The 23,840-nt window shown below is 44.7% G+C and overlaps 2 protein-coding genes and 1 long non-coding RNA gene across 5 annotated transcripts in view; 1 reads left to right on the top strand and 2 right to left on the bottom strand.

The window, feature by feature from the left end:
• KPNB1 (karyopherin subunit beta 1) overlaps positions 1-13,870 on the bottom strand; it is a gene marked incomplete at its 3' end in the record, with an annotated part of 32,416 nt that extends 18,546 nt beyond the window's left edge. The window contains exons 1-6 of one of the 2 annotated variants that reach the window (XM_082196279.1): positions 13,259-13,870; positions 11,620-11,678; positions 5,379-5,561; positions 4,813-5,013; positions 3,990-4,142; positions 2,361-2,420 (exon numbers count right to left, since the gene is read on the bottom strand). In XM_082196279.1, coding sequence (XP_082052405.1) covers positions 2,361-2,420; positions 3,990-4,142; positions 4,813-5,013; positions 5,379-5,561; positions 11,620-11,678; positions 13,259-13,298 — 696 coding nt within the window. In that variant the 5' untranslated portion in view covers positions 13,299-13,870. The remainder of the gene's footprint in view (positions 1-2,360; positions 2,421-3,989; positions 4,143-4,812; positions 5,014-5,378; positions 5,562-11,619; positions 11,679-13,258) is intronic. The other variant, XM_082196280.1, reaches the window with a different exon arrangement.
• LOC309517882 overlaps positions 1-23,840 on the top strand; it is a 255,439-nt gene that overhangs the window by 148,468 nt on the left and 83,131 nt on the right. The window lies entirely within an intron of this gene.
• The window catches only part of NPEPPS (aminopeptidase puromycin sensitive), a 74,109-nt gene continuing 70,919 nt past the window's right edge, over positions 20,651-23,840 (bottom strand). For both annotated transcript variants that reach the window (XM_082197177.1, XM_082197176.1), the window contains exon 23: positions 20,651-22,186. In XM_082197177.1, the coding sequence (XP_082053303.1) occupies positions 22,114-22,186 (73 nt within the window). In that variant the 3' untranslated portion in view covers positions 20,651-22,113. The remainder of the gene's footprint in view (positions 22,187-23,840) is intronic.

Below are 23,840 nucleotides of genomic sequence, written 5' to 3'. Positions count from 1 at the left end.
TTAACGCGTTGAGGATTTGATGCATTGAATCTCTTGGTAAGCTAGTGATTCTGCCAAGTGGCAAGGAGAAATTGATGACTCCCAATTTCCTCCTCCAGACTTCCAACCAGCTGCAGAATTCACCATTTGGCAGGAAGGATGCTACCATGTAGCAACCACTTGATAACCTATGTGTGCAACCTGCTGGAAGCTGCCTTAAAGATGACTTGATCAAGTAAACAATTAACAATGCTAGCAGGATTGACTTAATAAGACTTGTAATGATTCTACCTTTTTACATATTCTTTAAAAAATTGTAATCAGAAATGATGAAACGTAATCAGGAAGAAGTACAAAATAAAATAAAATGACAAAATAAAAATTAAAGTATCCATGAGACGGGAGGGGCAGAAGTCGACTAGCTCATATGAGCAAAAATAATGTGAAAATGAAGATGTTTAAATATTGTAAACTGAAAACTTAATATTATAGATATGTATAAAGATGACTTGATCAAGTACAGTGGTGCCCCGCAAGACGAATGCCTCGCAAGACGAAAAACTCGCTAGACAAAAGGGTTTTTCGTTTTTGCGTTGCTTCGCTAGACGAATTTCCCTATGGGCTTGCTTCGCAAGACGAAAACGTTTTGCGCTTTTTTTTAAAAGCCGTTTGAAGAGGCGCAGTTGCGACGGACCGTGCTTCGCAAGACGAAAAGACTCGCGGAATGAATTATTTTCGTCTTGCGAGGCACCACTGTATAGCTTATTTTGTTCCTATGGTGAATTATCAGCTGTATTCACCTTATATTTCATAATAATGCTGCAGACAAAGCACCAAAAAGCTTTCACCAAAGGCAAGGAGTCTGTGGCTAGTGCTCAATGCAGCACATCCCCTCCAGTGGCCTCTTGGAACCAGCAGGGTTGCAGCCTGCATAATTATGGGGCCACATGACCTCAGTATCCGCAGTCTGTTAGGACAATCACCATAACTGAAGTTACGAGAATAGACAAAGGTTCACAATCAGACCCATTCCCAGTAGACAGCCAATCGTGGTAATGAGGCAGCCACATATACTCAGGAGTGATCCAACTGCAAAACCCAACACCGCAATTCACAAGAGGTATGAACCAATGACTTATTAGCTGCCAGAGCTGAAAATGGAAGCATGATCTGGATTACCTGCTATTGCCAAAAAAGGAGCACTGCTATTCCACCTCTTACAAGCTTCTAAGCAGCATCTGGCTGTCACAGCTGGAAACAGAATGCTGGGCTAGACAGACCTTTGATAGCAACTGGCAAGCATCACCTCTGCAGGTGTAGATCATGTTTGCTTGCAACTGAAACAAGGCTCTGCAGCCCTAGTATTATACTTAACTCATTTGTGTTCCTCTCCCCAATGTTCAATTATGTTGCTAAATCGTATTGCTTCTTGCTGATGAATGGCAAAAATGTCACCTCTTGAAGTCCCCTCAGCTAAAACTGTGGTCCATGCTTTGGCCATCGCCTGCCTTTACTATACAGCACATTCCTTTTCTCTGACCTGCCTGCATCAACCCTCCCACCTCTACCCAAAACGCCACTGCTGATATCATTCGTTTCTCCCATTGCTCAGACCACATCAAGCCCCTCCTCCAATCTCTCCAAGCCTTTCAGCCCGCATCTCCAACTGCAACTTATCTTAAGGGTTTGCTCACATTAATACTTTGCCTACCCTGATGTCCTTTCCCCATTCTTTGGTTGTCTGCGCCACTGTCAATTTAGATTGCAAGTTCCTTGGGGACAGATACATGCCTTTTGTTTTGTGTACACAACTCTAAAGCACCACATATATTGATTATCTTGAATAAAGGACAATTAAAAACAGGATTATTTAAAGACATTTCTCATGCTCATTTTGGAGAAAGAAGTATGCTCTGACTAGTTCCATATACCGGGACCAGTGCTAGAAACTGAGATATGAAAGGTAGAAGCTAAATGGCACCTTAAACCTAGGTTATGGGCGCAACAACAGAGTGTCTAGGCACGCTTTTTTTATAACAAGAATACAAAGTTGAAAAAGAATGAACGGCAGCTAAAATATTATGTTCATATTTCACATGATCTAGTCCTACCCCTGCCCGCTCCCCCTAATATTCTTAAGAGGGTCTCTTCTCCAGTCTTCAGAGAGTAGATGGAAGTGGGGAGGCAGAAAAAGGTCCTCCTGTCCTTCTACTCCGCAATTTTAATCTGAAATCTTAGGCGTGGTACTGCGCCCATACCTCAGAAACTGCGCACGCTAATGAAATTCCCTGTCACAAAATGCACCTAGAACAATGGGAGTTTTGAACACTGACCAGAACTACTATCACTTACTATTGACAACAGTTTAGGACTTAACTTACCCTTGTATCCGGACACTGTGTTGCTTCACAGACTACTTGCATAATAAAGTGCCTTTCAGACTGGAAATAGGAGGAGAGAAGAGAGAAACACAGATGATTAGGACTGAAGTGTCAAAGCTTCCTGGCAATAAAGTATTTTGTTTCCAAAATAAAACAGTGTACTAAAACACTGACCATTTCAGTTTTTCTTGCCAACTGTGGTTCTCAATATACAGGCAACCCACCAGTGAAGCATGGTCAGAAAAGGCTCAAACTCTTGTTTGGGGCATAAATTAGTGCCTCCTCCTACTGACAGCTTTGACAAACAGGTCAGTCACTATTGTCACCTATAAGCAATCTGCTTTTACAAAAAGAAAGCTGAGGGTATCGTGATCAAATATATTTTGACTTGTGTTCATTTAAATCAAGGACCAGATTAAAAAACTGCAGGATATAAAGCAAATCAGGGTTTCATCACTCTGCTTCCCAAGTGAAAGGGTAGGCTCCAACATCTGGTCGCTCTGGTTTCTTTTCCCAGTAATTACTCGAGGGTTTTTTTAATGTAATAGGCTAGAAATAAGTTCTTTTAACTAAGACTTGTTAAAAACAGGACTTCTCATTTTCACAAAATAGAAAAGGGTTAGACTACTAAGTACCAACTGACTCCGCAAGATTTTAAAAACCCCAATTGTCTTCCAAGAACACTGCAGTTATTTCTATTTTTTAAGTGGCTAATTAAGTAGTTTAATTCTTAATCTTTACATTTTCTGGTAAATTTAATACCAAAAGGTAAGGGAGATTACTTCAGCAATTATTCCTCGGGTGTAGAAAACTGAAATAAATGATTTGCACCCATTCGGAGAGGTTCTCTCATTCTTTACAAAAGCCTCTACATTGAAGAGGCAAGGATTACAGATCTGCATTTAGGCTACCTGAGAGCTTCCTTCCATGCCTCAGCCAATTAAAAGAAGAAGAAAAAACCCTAAAACCTGGCCCCTGCAATCACCATTCCAGAGACGGCTTTAATGGTTTACAAAGGCTCAGGGAGGGTGACATTGCCTATACTGACTGATAAAAGCACTACTTTTCTAAAAATGCTAAAACATAGCTCTTGCCTGAAATACAGTGGCAATGCCTGGGAAATAGTTACGCAGCAAATTCAGACCAAGGAATTCATCCACAGGAAGTATCACACCCCAAGATGGAGAAGAACACACAAACTAGGCTTCAGAGCACAGACTGCTTAGGAAGCAAATTGCAGGCCCTGCATACCCAAGAGACTGCTTTGCTCCCTATGTACTGAGGTGATCTCCATCAAGGGCATGGAAGGAGGTGCTAGCTTGCAAGCTGCAAACTCTTTTACAGAGTTCCTAGAGTGCCTCCGGTAGCATATCCGTTAAAATTCACAGGATTATTTGGGAGTTACAATTTTAGTTGATTTAGTATTCACTCTTCACCACTGCAATAGGATTATGCTTTCACAACAGGCTGCTAACACACAAATCCAAGTCTCAGCAGAAATGGGAATGCATCAAAACTCAGAGTGGTGCATGGTTTCTCATCACGGACCATGGATTTATTTCTCATGAACCATTAATTTCCCTCTTCGGTCACACTCACTCTCCACTGCACTAACATCTGACCACTTACCTCTTTGTCAAAATTTGCTTTGGTGAATTCCAAAGAGTTAAGGAGTGCATTGGTAGCCGCTAGCTTCACATTATTACTTGGCTCTTCTTTCCTCATGCCCTGGATAATGGCTGTCAATATCTCATTAGACTTGTCCTGAAGCTGTTCTGGATCCTAAAAACAGGAATCAAAACAGAAAGAAATGTCAAGAGGAGATTTTTTGCCGGATCACAACCAGCATGGAGGTATCTCGCAGAACAGCTAAGCACCCAATTCACTTACGAGTTCTAACCTACAGGGACAGATATTCCATGCAAGTACAGAATAAATGCATGCCTCTTTCTCCATAACAAACGTATCTAGTTACTCTGGGTCAGCAGCATGCCTGATCTTGTAGGGAACACAAGCGAAAGTCCTCAAACATTTAGGTTCCCAGAACAGAGCATTTTTTCCTTGAAGAGCAGTGGCGCAGCAGAGGAAAAGGAAGAAGAAGAAATTTGTGGCAAGAGGACCAGTGCAACAGTAGGCATGGTGGAGATGGAAGTGAAGCAGAAAAAAAAAGAAATGAGAACCCCCCCAGCAGTCTTCCCTCTGTTGGCACACATTCACATCTACACACACTTTCTGTAAGAGCTTTCCTTCATGAAATTGTAGAACACAGATACCACGTTCTATGGATTAGTTTTTACCTTGGTGTGATGAAGTGGCAGACACACAACATAACTGATTTGGGGGATGAGCCCACAGTTCAGATTCAAATTAAGCCACTGAGAGCAGAGGAGCAGAGCAGGTGCAGGGGGGGGGAGCAGCAATTTTTAGCACAGCAGACTCAGTAGGCACTTACAATATCTTGACAAATGTAGCCGATGGCCTCCAATGTCGACTCTTTCATATGTTCTGTGCTGTGCTGATTTGTAACATTGGCTACCAGCTGCGGAATAAGTTCAGGCCACTGATTCATGGGGATCTCTGCACAGGCGATGCCAGCAACGCACTGTGATGCTGAGCTGGGCCTGTAGGTTTCTGTACCCAAGGTCTGCAAAACCTATAAGGAGATGGGAAAGGAACAAGACATGAGGCCACCACACTTGGAATACTGTTGGTACAAGGACAGAGGGGACTTTCAGTTATATTACAAGATCACACAGATCTTCTGGGCATGGGACTTTCAATTTTATTATAGGATCCCAGAGGTCACCATAAGAAATCTCTTTAAGCTGAGAAAACAATCTCACACGCCAGAGACCGAACAGATTCTTTGACTTTGAAATAAACAAGAGAAAAGTAAACTGAGAAGCAAGGTCTCAAAACACAGATGTAAATGCATGATCTGCATTCACTACAGAATAACAGGGTGCTTGAACAAACACAACTGGGAAGAAAAGCAAAAATGCTGTATTTTTTACGTACATAATTCTTGACTTCTCGACGAGCATTGGCATCGATTGCAAGCCATCTCTGCTGGTGCTGGGCCTTAACATCAGGGTCTTTAGATGTCAGAGAGTTCTTGATCTGCAAACCAGCTGCGACTCTGGCAACCTGGCTGTTCCCTGGGTTTGCCAGCACTCTGGACAGTTCCACAAGGAAAGTGGGCTGGCCAAAAAAAGAGAGGTAAATACAGTTCAGTAACTGAAGCTAGCTTGCATCCTTTCCTTGAGTGAAGAAGTAGTTACGCCTAAACTCTAACCTTTGCATGAATGTGACAGCATTTACAGTTGAATTTAAGGGTCAAAAACCATAATGGAAGAATCTTACCTTTCCCAAGCTGAAAGTACATACACACCTCAATATGTAATATCATACATGTTTAGTCCTTCTTAGTAGTGATTTATATAACTGTGAAATGAATAGTGCAAGCAACCTCTGGTTACTCCTACCTTACAGATTAAGAACTGACACACAGCAACCTACTGAAAGTCAGTCAATGATTTCATGCTCAAGCTCATACAGTATTTGAATACATCTCTCAAGTGTGATACTCTATTGCATGGAAACTTATTTTCTGATTTCACCATTGCTGAGATAGTATATATGACCATTGCAGCTCAAGATATTCTGCTGCCTCGATCAGAGCCCAAAATGGAACAATCCTCATTTCACTCCATCCTAGTAGGGCCAACATTTTAAGAAGGCTTGTTGCAACATTCAGACACTGCTGTCTATCCCACTTCATGATACTACCTGAAACAAGTTGCTACCTTCTGCTATATGGCAGAACCATCCCAATTCCAGTCCTCTCCTTGAGTTGCTAAGCAGATTCTTGTAGGACTAGACTTCTAAAACTCAACCTAAATATGCAGAATTTCGTACACGGTTGTACAACAGGATTTTAACAGGGTTGCAGGAGAAGTTGGGCATAAGCCGTTTACATCAGGGATGGGGAACTGAAGCTACCAATCACCTGAAGTCACAATGCAATCAGGTGACCTCTTTTTGCCCGTGCAATGTGAATTTAAACCATGCAAGCAAAAGCACTGTGCTTTCCAAGTTCCGATGAGCCTGCAAAGCTGTGCGTACAGGTATTGCAGGTGTTACCAATCAGCAGATGGGCAGTGCCTGCACTCCACCTTCCAGTCCAGCTACATCTTTACCTGCCCCACACCGATTTAGAGGAAATGGGTGTGGCTTGGCCATAACAGCCTTGCAGACCAAATGGGGAGGCCTGACAGACCTAGGCAGGAAGTTCCCCACCCCTGGGTCTGCATAGTAGATAGCAACTAAGCAAATCCACAATTACTTCTTAATACTCATGATACAGAGTCAAAATTTATACTCTCAAGTCAGTATAATTAAGGCATTAATAATAATACCGACAAAAGAAGAAGGTAAGTACATCATATCCATCAACTGTTGTTTCGCACATGATCTTTACGGTAGGCAAATGAATGGGTGGTATCCAACCAAGTCCTATTCAAGATAGACCTACTGAAACTAATATTAGTCATGCTAACTATCTTCAGTGCAGCTACACTGAGTATCAGTAGCATTTCCACCCTATGCAAGTGCACAAAGTTACTATCAATTGTGTCCTTTTTGACTCATGGGCTTTTCCAGACATCTCAGTGCTGACTGCCCTGCTGTAAAAGAAATGTGACTTCAAACTAAATCCTAGAAGTAGCTAGCAGTAGTTTTTAAAGCAGTCAATTTGGCGAAGGACACAGGAGTTGTTCTGCATGTTCGAACATGATCTCCTAATAAGGAAACTGTCACCAAAAGGCCTTCATGTGTTAATATGATGAACGAACTGGGAAATATTTAGCCAACATTCAACTAGGATGGCTCTATAAAATTCTAGCAACAAACCAGGATGGGTGTTAAACTGCAATTTGCTCAAAAGCACTTGACAGATTTAAATCCCCCTTTATTTTCAGCAACACTGGAGTGCACTGGCAGACTAGTAATGGATGGCTGAAGAGAAATCATGAAAAGAAAAACAGCAAATGGTAAAAGGTAGGTTGTAGAGTTTGGATATTGGTCAAGTTTTATTTACCCAGTTTGGATGTGCAGACGGTGGGACAGCACAGGGTGGGTGGTTGAACATCTAATGGCACGAACTGCAATGCTTACTTAAGGCACACCCTCAGGCCAGTTTGATGGAGGAGCATAGCCAGGTCACAAAGATCCAGGAATCTTAGTATAGTGACACCTGAAAGCTTGGTACTGGTGTCTAGGAATCACAGACTTGTCAGTATTTCAGAGTGCTTGAGGGGTTGGGGCTGCCTATTATAATTTTTTTACTTTCTTTGTATGGAAATTACATACAAACCCATGGCATATTACTAACTGCTTTTGGAAGTTTCCTCACTTTCAAAAAGTGACTTGTTATGCAGCTTGGAGGGTATCTCTTTAAAGGAAAAACAAATCCAAATCCCCATGGGTATTATTCATATCTCAGCCTCTCCACCCCCATACTCTATCCACGGGTGGTCCCTATACAGCAACATTGGAATTTTTCTCAAGCTTTCCTGTAGAATCCCAACCTGTTCTCCATCTTTCAACCAATTTCCCTCATCCTGCACCAGCTCAAGATGCTCTTACACGATTTCACGTATCAAGGGTCACTAATGTGGTTCCTGCAGTTGCACATGTGCACACAGGGTAAACACCCCCCCCCCGGTGAAATTAGGCACAAAAGCAGCATTCTGTTGTAGCCAATATAATAGATGATGTTGTGTGTTTTCAGCTGTGGCATGTGTTTGTTGCCTATGATAATTTCTCCTGTTTCCAAATATGCCCACAGGCCACAAAATATTGCCAAACTCTGCCTTATACCCTGCCCTTCAATCCACCCAGTATGAACTTCCTTAGCCTGAAAACGGGTGGTACAGGAAGCAAGTCTAGACACGCGGTCCACACATCACACATGCACCTCCCATTTGGACTACACAGGGTTATGAAATGCTTATGGCGATTCACCTCTCTCATATACAATATGAGAGAAAACTCTGAGCAGTTGACAAGTGAGTTTTCTGCTGCTCCGGAGAAGCGGACACGGAGCAATGGATCCAAACTACAAGAAAGAAGATTCCACCTAAACATTAGGAAGAACTTCCTGACAGTAAGAGCTGTTCGACAGTGGAATTTGCTGCCAAGGAGTGTGGTGGAGTCTCCTACTTTGGAGGTCTTTAAGCAGAGGCTTGACAACCATATGTCAGGAGTGCTCTGATGGTGTTTCCTGCTTGGCAGGGGGTTGGACTCGATGGCCCTTGTGGTCTCTTCCAACTCTATGATTCTATGATTCTATGAGTAGGTAGAAAGCAACTTGGGTAAGTGTTTATATGGCTGAAAAGGATAACTTTAGAAAGCTTAGGTGAAGAGGGATGGTTGCAATTCTGCAATGAAGCTGATCTATAGAGGGGTAAATTAAGGTTGGGATGCATTTAACCATGTATTGTAGAATCTGACTAAGTCCTGCTCTCTCTCCTGATCCTCCTCTACCCAGTTATCATTCTGTCCTAAAAAAATAAAATCACACTGCATTTTATGCAGAGTGTGGAACTCTGAATTCAAGGGGCAGCGAATGTTATACTGGTAAATGGCAGTCCAGGAAGAAAACTTAAAACAATCCTAAAGTAGTGTAACACAGGACTTCACCTCAGGGAGTGCAAGTAAGGGCAGAGCTACAAAGTACCTTGACAAAACAAGTTCTGAAAGCATTATTTGATTGGAAATCCTGTGTTTTATCTCACAAGATGTCCTTCCCATCCCTAACACACAAAGTTTTAAGTCTATGCTCAATTCAGAGACACCTGGGGAATGTCACTGATGTCTAAAAGTTGTGGTAGCACTCAATTATTAACTTATTTCTATTTGTGGCAAAGCTGGCTCCTAATCACCTAGACCTAGGTCACTTAAAATCTGTGCACTTTGCACATATGACCTGCAAATATTTTTCAGCTCTTTGCAGGACTCACAGTAAGAACAAGTATGGTGCAGCAAATAGTACACTAGACACTGAATTGAGAAACCCAGTTTCAAATCTACACATAGTCATAAAGCTCACCAGTTGGTCTTGGGCCAACCACAGTCCCTCAACCCCAGGTATCTCAAATATACTGTGAGAATAGAACGGGATACCTTGTATACACTTTGGAATGATAATTTTTTTAAATATGATGCTTTGATTGGAAGGGGGCTGCACCTTAACCAAAACATTGTGGCGAGGCAGGAAGATGGGTCTTACATAGTTAATGTTACCTTTAACATTAATTTAAAACATGCAAGATCTTCAGGGCCAAGAGCATTCGTTACGCAGCACAAGAAGTAGATTAGCATAGCACTAAAGGAACATTTTGGTGCAGATTACCTTACACATGAACATTCTTGCTTCTTTATAACTCATGAGCTTTAACCCCAAGAAGAACATTGTCTGTCTATCCACAGGTGGTGTATGAAACCATACAAGAACATCTCAAAGTCCCTCTGTTGCTTAACTTTCAAGAGAAGCAACTGTCAGGCTATTCACAGAAACACTACTGGTCGCGGGTGGCGGGAAGACACTGCTCAGGTAACACACATACGAATGTTCCCTTTGTCTTTACTCCTTTTATTTCTATTTCACTGTTACAGTGTAGAAGTACAGCATGACCTCTAAAAATAGCAAGTATGTGTTAACATCAAATATTTCAGTGCAAAGCACCCTACAGAACATGACCCTGCAAATTAAATAGAAACAGGGTGGATGGGGTGGAGGATTCAGCTAAGCACCTACATGGAAATTAGAATACACCTTGTCATCTGAAGCCTAGTAAGTTATTCACTCACCCAACAATGCCAATGCAACACATAATATGCAATTCAGAAACAATACTTCTCTAAAAGCCTCCAAGATTGCTGGAGTCAACCCAAAGCCTCAAGAGTATTCCCACAGATTTTAAAGGCAGGAGCCCAAGACGTGTTAGTTATGAAGAGCCATTTAAAGGTTCTCTCAATTAACGTGCAACGCCACCTCAGTAATCCTGTCTAATAACTAATTGGGACATGCTACTAGTGATTTCAATGTATTTTGAACAATCTTTCCTAAATATGTATGCATGCCTAAGTAGTCCATCATCTGAAACACAGGCTCATTTGCCTTTATTAAAACAAATAATCTAGGCAATGTCAATCACATTTCCATTCAGCGTGGAGATCAACCACTAAACTCAATACACTCATCTTAAATTGATCCAATAAAAGGCTTCAGTTACCCATTTCTCCTCTCCTACTTTCTAGAATATACAGTGAACTGAATTTTTCTTCACTGCTTTATGTGCTGTCAGTTCAAGTACATAACCTAAGTTGCCCCACCTCTTCTACATTCAGGACACCCACTTGGCTGTGTCCCCTTTTACAATGTATCCCTACCTGCCTTCTAAAGCAAGGCTTTTGCATACAGAAACGAATTACTATTTCACAAAGTTTTAGAAACTGAAAAAAAATGTGCTGATGGCATTAAGAGACAGACCAACAACAGATTTCAAAAAAGAGTCTCGAAGAAAAATATTATTTATAAAGCATGTAAATTCAAGGGAGACGTTTTAAGAATAGGGCTATGGGGTGGAGTTGTAAAAGAATGGAAACGGAAAGGAAAATGCAGGAAGGTTCGGAGGCCCAGCATGGCAAGCCCTAAAATTAGGGAGGGGAGCCAGTAGGGAAAAACGAAACCTAAGATAGGCCCGCCTACGAGCACTTAGGCGGACTGGCCCGTTTCATGCAGCGGCGGCCTCCTCCTTCTCCTCCGGCGGCATCTAGCTAGCTACTCATGCCGGCTTCCCCACATGGCCGGCCCCCGCAGGCCTCATCTATCCATCCTCCTCCCCCCGCCTTTCCCTCCATGCATGCAGCGCGGCAGAGCCAAATCGCCCTCCCCTTCCTTTTCCCTCCCGCGGGCCCGGCGCGCCCTCACGATTGGGTGGCGCGACTCCCGGGAGTCTTGCCATTGGCTGCCTCCTGCATTTCCCCCTCCCTCCCCCCAAAAAGAGAGAGCGAGAGAAAAAAAGGGAAAAAAGAGGAAAAAAACCTTCAGTTAGGCTGCGCCCCTCTATGGCGGTTCGGCCTGCTATGGCTTTTTAAAAAAAATAATAATGATAATAATAAAACACACACAGGAAAGGGATTTCGCTTTTCCAAACCCCACCCAAGGGCAGCCCAAGCCCGGTTTTTCTCTTACCAGGTTCTCGATGGCCGCCTGTTCCAGGAACTTCTGAGCTGCCTCAAGCTCGGTGCAATCTGCAGGGGATTAGGAGAAGGGGAGGGGGACATACACGAGGGGGTGTCAGTGGCGGCCCCCAATTCCGGCCCAGCAGGATCTCCCCCATCCGCTCGCCCCTCTTTCTACTGCTTGAATCAAGGCGCTGACACCCCACACCAATCTAGAAGCGCCCACATGTTCACATTCCTACCAGGCGTCCAGCAACAGACCCCTCCCGATACTGAGGGCCTCGAGAGCTCTCTCTCCTTCTAGTCAAACTTCGTTTCTATCAGCAAGAAGCACCCCAAAACGACTGGGAAATTCACTTTCTTGGTTCCATTCACGGCGGGCCGGGGGGGGGCGGAGAGAGACAGAGAAATTGATACATTCTCTCCCCAAAGGCGGGATAGCGGGGAAATAGCCTCCCCGACACAGCGAGTGGGTCCGGTGTGCATCACCCGAGAGCCCCGCTTCTCGAGACCCGAGATCGCATCCCTCCAAATCTAAGCGTATTTGGGGAGTGGGAGAGAGAGGAGAGATGCATTCAACTTCCCCCAACATGTGCTGGGCCGCGACTACTTCCCCAGTCTGCCGGCTCTGAGCACGGGGGCGCTTATTGCTGCCACCCCACCTCTCCGCTTTGGGCCTGCACCCCAGGCTAGAGACAAGACCACCCTCGGCCAATGCCGGCCTGCACATGGACCGCTTTCTTATGTAAGCGTGCAAGTTCCCCGGGCGCTACATCTCAGCCCGAGTGTCAAAGGCTGCGAGATCCTGATCTCACACCCAGACCTCTACTAACCCCGCCTGGGACCCGCTCTCACGACCCACCCCGCAATTCACATAAGACTTATTCCCTCTCCCCCCCTCTAAACGAGCATATCCGGGGGGTAGAGACCCGTCGCCCATCGCACACAAGGAGCAGAAAAGGCGGCTTGCCCCACAGCCATATGCCGAGGCGCCTTTCGCAGAGGCTGCTTCCACCCCACCCTTCCCTTCTCCCTCCCTCGTGCCACGAGAGGCGCCTCCATGCTCGCCTCGCACAGGACCCCCCGCCCCACATCGCTGCCCCCTTGACGCAGAGGCCGTTCCGCTCGTATCCCCCGGCCCTCCCCTCACCCACTCAGGCCACCCAACGGACCCCCCCTAACCAACATAGGGGCGGAGAGGAAGCTTTCTGCCTGGGCACCCACCAACTCTCGGCCCACCGCTTCAGTGGGGCTGGCGGAAATACCCATCCAACTAACTGACCTCCCCCCGACCCATTCTCTTTCCTCGTCCTTTCCACCCCCAAAAAACATACCTCTTTGCTGCCCACACTAGAAGGCAGGAGCCCCTTTTCCAACCGCCCGGCATCCTCGGCTTCCCCCTCCCCCCGTGGCCTTCCCTTTCCCTTCCGAGACCATTCATTCCTTTGACACCCCTTTCTCCCCCTCGACCACCCACCTTTAAATAGCACCCACCCCCCACACATATTATTCTATATCGTGGTGCGGGCGGGGGGGGGAGGCAGTTGGTTTTTCCTCCCCTGGCCTCCCGCCCATCCCCATGGAGAGAGGGGCCTGTCGGGATGCCGCCTCCCCTGCCTCCGCCCAGCCCTCCTTCTCCCCGTTTTTACCTGGCGAGACCGTCTTCTCCAAGATCGTAATGAGCTCCATGTTGGCGGCGGCGTGAGGCGAGAGCGCCTGGTGGGGAGGAGAGGCGGAGGGGGGGAGGGAGAGGGAAAGGGAGCACCGGAGTCGGTGATCGCCGCCGCCGCCGCCTGCTGTTGCTGCCGCTGTCCCCGCTCACTCGGCCGGCCGCTCTCTCCCTTCGCGCTCTTTACTTCTCTCCCTCAGCTGCGGCGGGGTGGCCCCACCCCCGGCGGAAACGACTCTCCTCTACTACTTCCCCTCCCCCCCTCCCCACACACAACTCCTTGTGGCGGCGGAAGAGGACGAGGGGGAGGAGGCGGGGGACGGACAGGAAGAGGGGAGTTTTAAAAAAATAAAAAACCGAAAAAAGCGCGCGCGCGGCGAGGTGAAGCGAAGTAATTCAGCCGGAGGAGGAAAACAAAAGAGCTCGAGGGTGTGCGTGGGTGGGAGCGTGCGTGCAAAAAAAAAAAAAAAAAGCCCTCACGCTCCTCTCACACGCAGCCTCCCTGAGGGGAAGCTGTTTCGCTCCCTTATTCACTGACTTGACTCGACTGACTGACTTGGACTGGTCAGGCCTCTCCCAGGCCCCAGCCCGCCTTCAGGCACGTAACGTTCGTGCGTAACCAACGTGCTCACGCAACAGCCAAGACGCAGGAACAAGAGCAAGCTGTCCCCTCCCCTCGTTTTCAACCGGCCGACGCCCGCCTTGCTTTTCCTCAAGCGCCGATTGGCCAGTTATGGCTCGTACGTCATGACGGTGTTAGGTTTAATGGAGCGCAGTAGTTTGCTTAAAAAAAGCGAAAATTCCCTTAAGAAAGATTTGAGGGAAAGATGTAGGCTTAATTAAGGCTGTGATCCTGTGCACACTTACTTGGGCGGGGTGTGTGTGTGAGAACTATCAAGAGAGGTGAAATTTCCTTCCGAGTAAACATAAATAAGTGCAGGCTGCTGATGTTTCACATGCTTTATGTTTGCCTGAGTATACTAATATATTTAATAAATTTATTGCTATGTTTTCTAACCTCTTCCCTTGCTTATGTTACTCTGCCCCACACTATATGCAATGATTGTCAGATACATCAGCTAATTATAAGTTTCTAACATGAAAGATTTGACATTTCTCATGGGATGTATGTACAAGATCTGGAAAAACAACTTTTGATACTGTATTCATTTTAGCTCTGGGTCTTTAGCATGTTATAGTCCATAGCGCAACTTATAGGTAAAAACTGACTGATCGAAACATGTGTGCACATCCTAACAGATGGTTTCATGTTAAAGTTCATTTGCCACAAGCCCAGTTGAAATGAGCGGCATGAAAGTAGTAGCGCATATATAGGAACATGAACTGCCTTACACAATCACAGCATTCTGGGGCAGCTGAAACTTCTGAACATTTTTCAAAGGCAGCCCCATGTAGAGTGTATTACAGTAGTCCAGCAATGTCCAACCGGTCGACCGCAATCGACAGGTTGATCGACAGGGTTCTCCAGGTCGATCGCAGGAGCTAAAGAAGAGATTGCCCAATTGCTCCTGAGCGATCATGACACCCCCCACCCCTGGCGCTATGTCCCATTGTTGCACTTCCCCCAGAGTGGGGGAAGAAGGGAAAGTTGTGGACTGTTGCTTGAGCGATTTAATGAAACCCTCCCCCCAAAAAAGCTCAACAACTCTGGTCTCTCTCGACAATATGGGTAATGACACTGGGTAGATCATTGCCAGTTTTATTATACTGGGAGTAGATCGCAATCTCTATAGAGTTGGACGTGCCTGTAAATCCAACCAGTATATAACTAAGGCATGCATCACCATGGCCAGATCTCATGTCACAAGTATGATGATTATTACACACTTTATAACACACTCTATACTTATTAGTTGCTGCTGATGTGTCACTTTAGTAAAATTTACTCCCTTATAACATCTATTTGCATGGCTCTGGGACTTCCCTGCGGCTTCCTTGGGAAGGAGCGAGGGTGCTTCTGTTACAGTAGTCATAGGCAAGGGGAGTTAGCGATGAAAGTTAAACTAGCAGGTGTGTTTGGAAATTCCAGAACAAGGCCCACTTCTCATCCTCATCTTCATCCTTCCAACAGCATTAGCAACCCAACTTGCCCCGGACTCATTTGGAGTTTCACTCAGTGCCAGATTAGTGGATAAGGAAACTGCTACAGTTTATTAATAACCATAAATAAATGCGTCAACATGGCTCATGTTACTGAGACCTGAGTAGATGAATGGGGGCAGGGAGTTGATTTCTTCCTGTTATTTCACCTGGGATCTTGGGGCAGTACCAAAATAAGCTTTAGGATTTAGAATGGGTAGGGATGTTATTGGATAACAGCTCCCATCATCCTTGTCCACTGGCCACATGGAGTCCAATATTTCTTTCTCCCTCAGCAGAATCCAGATCCAGTTAAGCATGAATTTCACATACTTCTTGGTGTTGGGCACCAATGTGGGTACAAACCACCCCACTACCTAACCGTCTCCTTACCCAAGTTGACAAAATTAGTCTCTGAATGTGGAGTGGCTTTCAGTAATGTTGGTGGGTCAGACTACTTCCACAGAAATGGAGGGTTGGCTTGCAGCAGCTAATTTGCTTTGTAGGAGCAGTAGTCCAATTGGGATGGTCTTCTCTGAAGTTCTGTGGAAGCCAAATGGTTTATGTCTGGTCTTGGAAAGTTTCTTGTTGATGTTTGGCCCTCCTGTTGAAGATCTGGTCACTCTCTGGGAAACAGAGATAACCTGAGTTGTTGACATGTTCTTTCCTAAACCCAATCTGCTCCTTAGTTTGAGTGAGCTAGAGGCAGTTTAGCAGGATGGTAGGGATTATCAGAAGTCAAGGGACATAAAACTTGAAGCAAATTTGGCAAGACGCAAGGAACAATTACTTATCAAGCCTGCTTTATGGTAGCAATGGACATCAAGCAGCTATACTCCATCAAATTGTGTTTTTAGGGTAGCATTTCTGAGTGGTTTGGTGTTTACTATATCTTGGTGCACAGGACGATATCAGAGAAGCCCAGCGTGACAGCAAAAAGTGGCCCATAACTATCTTGATTTCAACACTTTTGCTTTTCAGTTGTGGGTGTGTCTAGAATACTGTTTTTCTTTCTTTGGTAATTAATAGTTTATTGAAGTTTTCACTCTTTTACATTAACACAGTCCACCTGTCTCTCTTTGCCTGCCTGCCATGCTGCCCCAACCACTTAACAGCAGCATTTTCACTTTTTGCCTGTCATTCATTCATCAAGTCATGCAGTGGTTAGGCGTATATCAGGTAAGGAGTGGAGAAGAAAAGTCCCAGCAGTTGTGTGCTGTGCCTCCCATTTCTCCAGGAAATGAAGGGTATTCCCAGAAGAGGTGTGTCAATTCTGCTGGTGGTCACACAAACACCTTCCGTATCCATCTCTGGACAAAATGCTCAGTCATATAAAACATGCTGGTGTCTGATAGGCTCGGTGGAATATTTCTTTGTTGAATTAACCTCAGCCTAAGTCTTTAGTGTACTACTTGCAACATCTCCTTGGATACAGTCTACCCATGATTATCCACACTCTGGCTGCTTCCAAGATAAGACCGTTGTTTATAGGGCTGCCATTTAAGGCTTGACAACTTCGGTTAATTAGGAAGATAGGAAGCTGCCTTTTGCCGAAACAAACCATTGCTCCATGCAAGTCAGTATAATCTGCACATACTGGCACACCTACCTACAGATGTCCGGGATCCAACTTGGGATCGTCTGCATGGGAATGCTCTGCCACTAAGCTACAGCCCTTCCAAGTTCAGAATATATGTGGAAGGCTCCTAACTAGGACTGGTCACCAGGAGCTTAACCGTATTTCAGTCAAAATTCAAATTCAAAATTCAAAGTCCAATTCCAATCAAAATTCAAAGTGCTAGTGACTTCCTTTAAAGTCCAATGCTGCTTGGGACTAGATACATGAGGGACCATCTGTGCACCAGCCTGGGTGTTAAGATCACCATCTGAAGCCGAGATACCCTGGCCAGGTGAGTGGTGATTGGAAACCACTGTGCAAGCTATGTTACCCCCGTTTTCCCCCAAAGGGAGAAATGGCTGTATAGTCGTACCTTGGTTCTCAACTCCCAGAACCATTAAAAAACCAAGGTGCGGCTTCCGATTGGCTGCAGGAGAGTCCTGCAGCCAATCGGAAGCTGCGGAAGCTGTTCCGGACATTTGGCTTCCAAAAATCGTTTGAAAACCAGAACACTCACTTCCGGGTTTCGGTTGTTCGGGAGCCAAGGCGCTTTGAGATCCAAGGTACAACTGTAATTTAGTCGCCAGGTTATTTCTCTCTCCCTTCCCCACTGCCACACTTTATTTAAGCAGGGTATTTCCCAGACTATCTGGAGATGCCAGGGATTGAGCCTGGAACATTTTATGCGCAAACTACATGTGCTTCAACTGCACCACCACACTTCCTTACACTATTACCCAAATGGAACCTTGGGCGAGAACTTTGCACAAATGTAGACACATGCAAGATGGTTTCTGAGATAGCAAGCGGTGTTTCATTGTTCCATAAGCTCAGGGAAGCCATCTTGCCAATTTTAGAGAAAGCGAGTAGAAATTTTGGAAACAGGTGGGGTGGCTGGGTAATGCAAGGTACATTTCAGAGTTCATCAATATGAGATTTCTGCATCCTTTAAATTTGAGATACCATAACTAAAGACCCAAGCATTAGAAATAACTGAAATCCACATCCAGGGCTAAAGAAAAACCAATGAACTCAATTTCATCTAAAATAATTTAGCCAGCCTGATGGTCCATAAACAATTATCTTGATCAGAGGTGCAGCTCCTGAGCATGCTGGTATTTAATAGAATCATAGACCTGTAGAGTCAGAAGGGACTGCGAGGGTCATCGTCCAACCCCCTGCAATGCAGGAATCTGAACTAGATCATACATGACACATGTTCCATAAAACTTAAAAACCAAATGCTAACCTAGTCTGTAAAGAAGCAGCTGTCTTTCATCTTCCCTTTGTTTGCTCTAGGCAGATGCTTGAGCTGAAGGCAATAGCTGAACACTAGTGAAGAAAGAAAGATAGTGGGAGCACCATCACTAAGCCATAGGCCGCCACAGAATGTGAAGTTATGGAGAACACAGACTGGACAGAAGTAGGAATGCTTGTTTGAACTAGTAGGCTGGAAGGTGCCACATCCAGCCTGGTTATGGAGAAGGCTGAGGTGTCCTCCCACCATTAAGGACCTGCTAATTTTGTTCCAAGTATGTTCCTGGGCCCTAAATTCCAGCTCAGGCATCTGAAGGGCAGTGAAGGTTACATGCAAGGTTAAGAGTGTTTGATCCAGCACAATGTCATGTTTTTCAAAACAGCACTTCAGAATGTGTGTTCAAAGAAAGCTGGCACAGGATGTATATGGCTCAACACCATTTAGGAGGTGGCAGCTGAACCAGGTGACAGATTAGAAGGTAATCAACTGGCTCACAGTGTCCAACCTCAAGACTTGACAACGCAGTATCAAGTTGCAGCATTAAGTGTGAGAGTGTTAACTAGGGCAGCCCACCCACAAACCTCTTCAAAAGGCCCGTAAAAAGCAACACGGGCACAAATGCTTAGTGGTTAGGGGGTGGGGTCAATAGTCAATGCCAATGGTTAATTCCTTGCTGCTTTGTTCTGCAAGGCAACAAGAGCCAGGTAGGTAGACATCAACTTTTGTAACATAGCACTGTGTTAATAAAGGTTCCTTGACAGTGTGTTGCACAATAGGTATGTGGTTCTCATCCCTCTCTCAACATTAAAGTGCAGACACCCATTTAAAGACATCTCCTCCTTAGAGTGGAATGTGCATGCTCAACTCCTAACAGTCTATGGCTTTTGAAATATGTCTAACCTCTAATTCAGGGGCGGGTGATGTTTCTTGGTTCAAGAACTGCATTTCTCTTTAGCCAACCCTCTGAGGCCACATGTCAGTCACATATTCTCTCTCCCTCTCTCTCTCTCTCTCTTACACACCCCCACACCACACCCTTCCAAAGGCGATACATGCAGATCATTTGTGAGGGCTGAATGCCCCCTACCCACTCATCAAATAAATGAGTTGATGATGGGAGGAGGCAATTTATTAATTATTAGATTTATATACCGCCCTCCTTCAAAAGATCTCAGGGTGGTAAACAGGATAGAAACACATCCAAACCAGGGTGCTAGGCTGGGCAGATTTTCACCAAAATCAGGAAGGCGGGTAGTGCATGTCAAAAGCATTTGCTTGAGGGGCCAGATCAGGCCTCTGAACCAAAGGTTAGTGATCCCTGCATTTCTGTGAGACACCTTTCATACAAACAACCACACCGGCAGCCAGAACAGAATCGTCACATGGAATATAGGTAACCCGCTTCTTATGCTTATTTTATTTATGCAATCACAGCTTTATGCAGTGTGTGTGTTAAGAAATAAATAAATGGAGATAGGAAGAAACCCTCTCTCAATTTAATTATTCCACACACACACACACACACACACACACACACACACACAGCTGCAATAATGGGTTTACCTCCCTTTGGAAGGCAGTGAGAGGGCTCTGGAAGCATCCCAGAGCCCTAGCAGTAAGTGAGGTGCAGGGCTTTGGGAAGGAGAGGGGACTCTGGCAGGGTCCTAGAGTCTGCCCTCCTCCTTCTCAAAGGAGCAGAAGCACTTAGTAGGCTTTGTGGAGGCGGCGGAGGACTCTAGGACCCAGCCAGCACACTCCCAATTCCTTCCCCAAGCCTGCCTTTTTGTAGTCAGGCAGATGATCCAATACATGTAGCTGGATCTAGGCTTGCTGGCTGAATTTAGATTTTACTGACATCCATGAGGTAAGTCATTATTTAAGTTTCATATATTATAACAGAAAAAAGTGCAAACAGCACATTCCACTAAGCAGTTCTCCTGTGCAAGCTCCATTAAAATGAAATGCAAAAAAGCACACGCTTGCTAATTAACATGAAGCACAAACCATTGGAAATTTCCCCCACAGCAGCCCTACTGACATCAATATGAGCTGTCAAAGAGCTGAATTATTTCAATGGGACTTGTGCAAGAGAATGTCCCAGTACTTTGTGCCCCATAGGTTAAATGTACTTTATTCCACCTATGCTACCATTAATGACACCCAAAATCTCTCATATGAAGCAGCCACCTGACTTTGTGGCATTGCAGAGTGACCTCTGGCTCTGAAGCATTTGAAGTGATAGCAGAATTAAAGATAAATAGGGAAGACCCTCATCCTTGCATATTACAGCCCATCAAAACGGATTCAGTGTCACGGCAAGACAGCCCAAGGTACGTACAAAAAAAAAAGTTTCCAGCTTTTCCACCACCACACACATACCAAAACCAAGACTTCAGTTTCACATTGACTTTCCTTTTTATTAACGCCAACTTGTCTGAATTTTTTCCTTTTGTTTTTCTTTTAAAACAATAGCACAAAAAATGTGTTTCCAGGGAAGCAGTTTGACAGCTAGTATCTGATGACCTTCTGAAATAACAGTTAAAGCCACACCAAATATGAATTCCTTTTTAAAAAGATGCTTTTTAAAAAAGGGAACTGTAAACGTCTGTGGGAGGAGTGGTGTCGGGTTTGAAATCTGGTTAGCAGGAACATGCTACTCTGGTAAGCAACTGATGGCACACAACTTAGAATTTCATCATCATGCCAGCTAGTACAAGTTTTAAGGCTTCTGAATCAAATTACCAAACGTCACCAAAGAAAGGGGGGGTTGGAAAGCTGCAGTCACAAGGTATTTAGGGGTGGTGTTTTGGTTTTCAAACAGGGTGAGTCTTTCAGACAAACTACAGTGTTATGCATAAAGGGGGCCAGCCATAACAGCGGCCCAGAAGGATCCAGTCACAGTACTAAATCTTTATTTGCATGCAGTGGGAGGATATAATTTAAAGAATGAGAAAAAGGTGGCATGAATTGTTTTTTTTTTTGTTTTTTTCATGTGGCTGAAAAAGATGTTTTCATACAGGGTTCTGTATTTTTTTTTTAAATCTGTAAGAAGGACATCAGCAAATGAAATCAAAAGAAGAGAGGGGCAGGCAGAGACAGAATATTTGATTTCTCCTTCCCTCAAAAGATAGTGAGACCAGAGATTGGGAAGGGCAGGACTCTTACAAACCTTCAAATATAATCTGAGATTACAGGACATCTCCAGAAACACCCAACTCGGCACTACCCACTGGGTTGTGTGCCAAGATGCCTTTCATTATTGAACCAATCCACAAAACACGTACATGTTTTTGCTGTCTTGTAGTGTGCTCTCTGGCGTGCTCAGAGGCATTAACCTATTCCTGCCCTCGACGTGCCACAGAATTCAACTTGCCTAGAAACCACTGGTTTCCCTGCTTCTGCTTCTTTTTTTTTTAGAAAATGGGAGAGGGATGGTTAAAAAATCATCAGTAAGTGTAAAGAAAGGAGGGGTGTTAAATATTTTGACCACTGACAAGGCTTAAGGAAGTTTCACAGTTTTGTTATCCTCTATTTTATTACCATTATATTTACAGGGTGTTTCTGTTTTTGCTGAATTGTTGATAATTTTTTTAATAGAATTTAGTTCTGGAGTGTGAGCAGGAACCAGTTAACTACATTCATTGTCCAATCCCCTTGGTTTGAGAAAAGACTCCAATTTCCTTGGCGTATGATTCAGCTGTCGGGTAGCAGCTCCTCCTCCTCGCACCGAGGCAGTTGGGCCACAGCAGTTGGGATGTCAGAGGTGGGTGAGGGTGGGCTCACACAGCAGTCGGTGAGGCCTTGCGCTGCAGGAGGTACTGGTGGAGATTTTCGGCATCGCGCTTCAGCCATGCAGCGTTCAACAGAATGTTTTCACAGCACTGCTGGATGGTGCGCTCAGCTGATGGAGCTGGGTGACTCTCAAAGAAAGCCTATATAAAACGAAACAACATCCACTGGGAGTTCCACATATGTCATTTTAATAAGTTTGAATCTTAGGATAGAGGTCTCAGTTCCATAGGAAATAAAAGTTTAGGGTGTGTGTGTGTTTTTTAAATACAAGGTGGGCAAAAAAGGCAGAACCTAACTACAAGAACAGGGACTGCTAAGTTGGGCATGTGCATCTGGATACAACCAACAGAGCATGTTTACCATTAAGGCAACAGTAAATGCTTTTGCAAGTTTCTGCTTAAAATTGTCTTGATTTTTCTATGTTGTCACAATGAGAAGATATCCTATACTCCCAGGGAGAAAGGCAGGTGTTAAGTTTGCAGCCATGGATAGGTTTTTTTTTTTGTAACAATAAATTGTCCTTATGCTTATTCGAGTAGGTAAAAAAGTAAAGGACCCCTGGACAGTTAAGTCCAGTCAAAGGCGACTATTGGGTTGCGGTACTCATCTCGCTTTCAGGCCGAGGGAGCCAGCGTTTGTCCACAGACAGCTTTCCGGGTCATGTGGCCAGCATGAGTAAACCGCTTCTGACACAATGGAACACCGTGACGGAAACCAGAGCGCACGGAAAAGCCGTTTACCTTCCCACCGCAGAAATGCCTGTTTATCTACTTGCACTGGCATGCTTTTGAACTGTTTTGAACTGTTAGGTTGGCAGGAACTGGGAGTTCACCCCATCACAGGGATTCGAACCGCCAACCTTCTGATCGGCAAGCCCAAGAGGCTCAGTGGTTTAGACCACAGTGCCACCTTCAAGTACCCAAGGTGATGGATAGGCGACAGCAAAACAATAAATATATTCTGGCATATATTCATCCATCTCAGGACATTTAAACTACATAGAAATGTGGGTATGGGGCTAGTTTTCACAGAGAACTAATTAGCAAAATCAATCTTTGCTAAGGTTAGAACAGTGTTCATCAGGGCCTTGCAGACTGCTGAAGAATATGTAGAGCACATTCAATATGCACTTCCACAGACCAAGTGAGGTTTACTAGGTCTTGATCAGTATAATAACCCCAAATGCCATTGCCTCCAAATCTCTCTCTGATTTGAATGCCCTCCCATCAGATGTCAACGAAATAAACAACTATCTGAGTTTTAGAAGACATCTGAAGGCAGCCCTGTCCTGTTTAGGGAAGTTTTTAATGTCTGATGTTTTATCATGTTTTAAATATTCTATTGGGAGCTGCCCAGAGTGGCTGGGGAAACCCAGCCAGATGGGCGGAGTAATAAAATAATAATAATAAATGTTGATGATGATGATGTATTTCTGTGAGACAGCTATAGTTAAATCCTACCTTTACCCAGCTATAATTCAGTGACCACCACTATGGGCAGTAGAACAGTGCAACAGGCAACTTAAATGTCCCAACACTTTGAATGACAGTGGTTTAAGGCCCCAACTATTCTGTGCACCCCCATTGTGATATGATAGCCAATTAATCCCTTTGCAGCACAACCCTGGGGAAAAGAACTCTCCCTATGGTGTAACATGCTTAAAACTGATGATTTTTTAGAAAAAGTCAAAAGTCTGTAACCATGGCAATTTCCTTCAACTACCTGCTTTGGGGTTTGGTCATTCAACCCTTACATAAGACAAAATCAATTCACATCGATTGGCTTCTTTGCACA

Source organism: Podarcis vaucheri (assembly GCF_965113315.1).
Source record: "Podarcis vaucheri genome assembly, chromosome: 13".
Classification (NCBI taxonomy): Eukaryota; Metazoa; Chordata; class Lepidosauria; order Squamata; family Lacertidae; genus Podarcis; species Podarcis vaucheri.
This window is presented reverse-complemented; position numbering and strand designations above follow the sequence as displayed.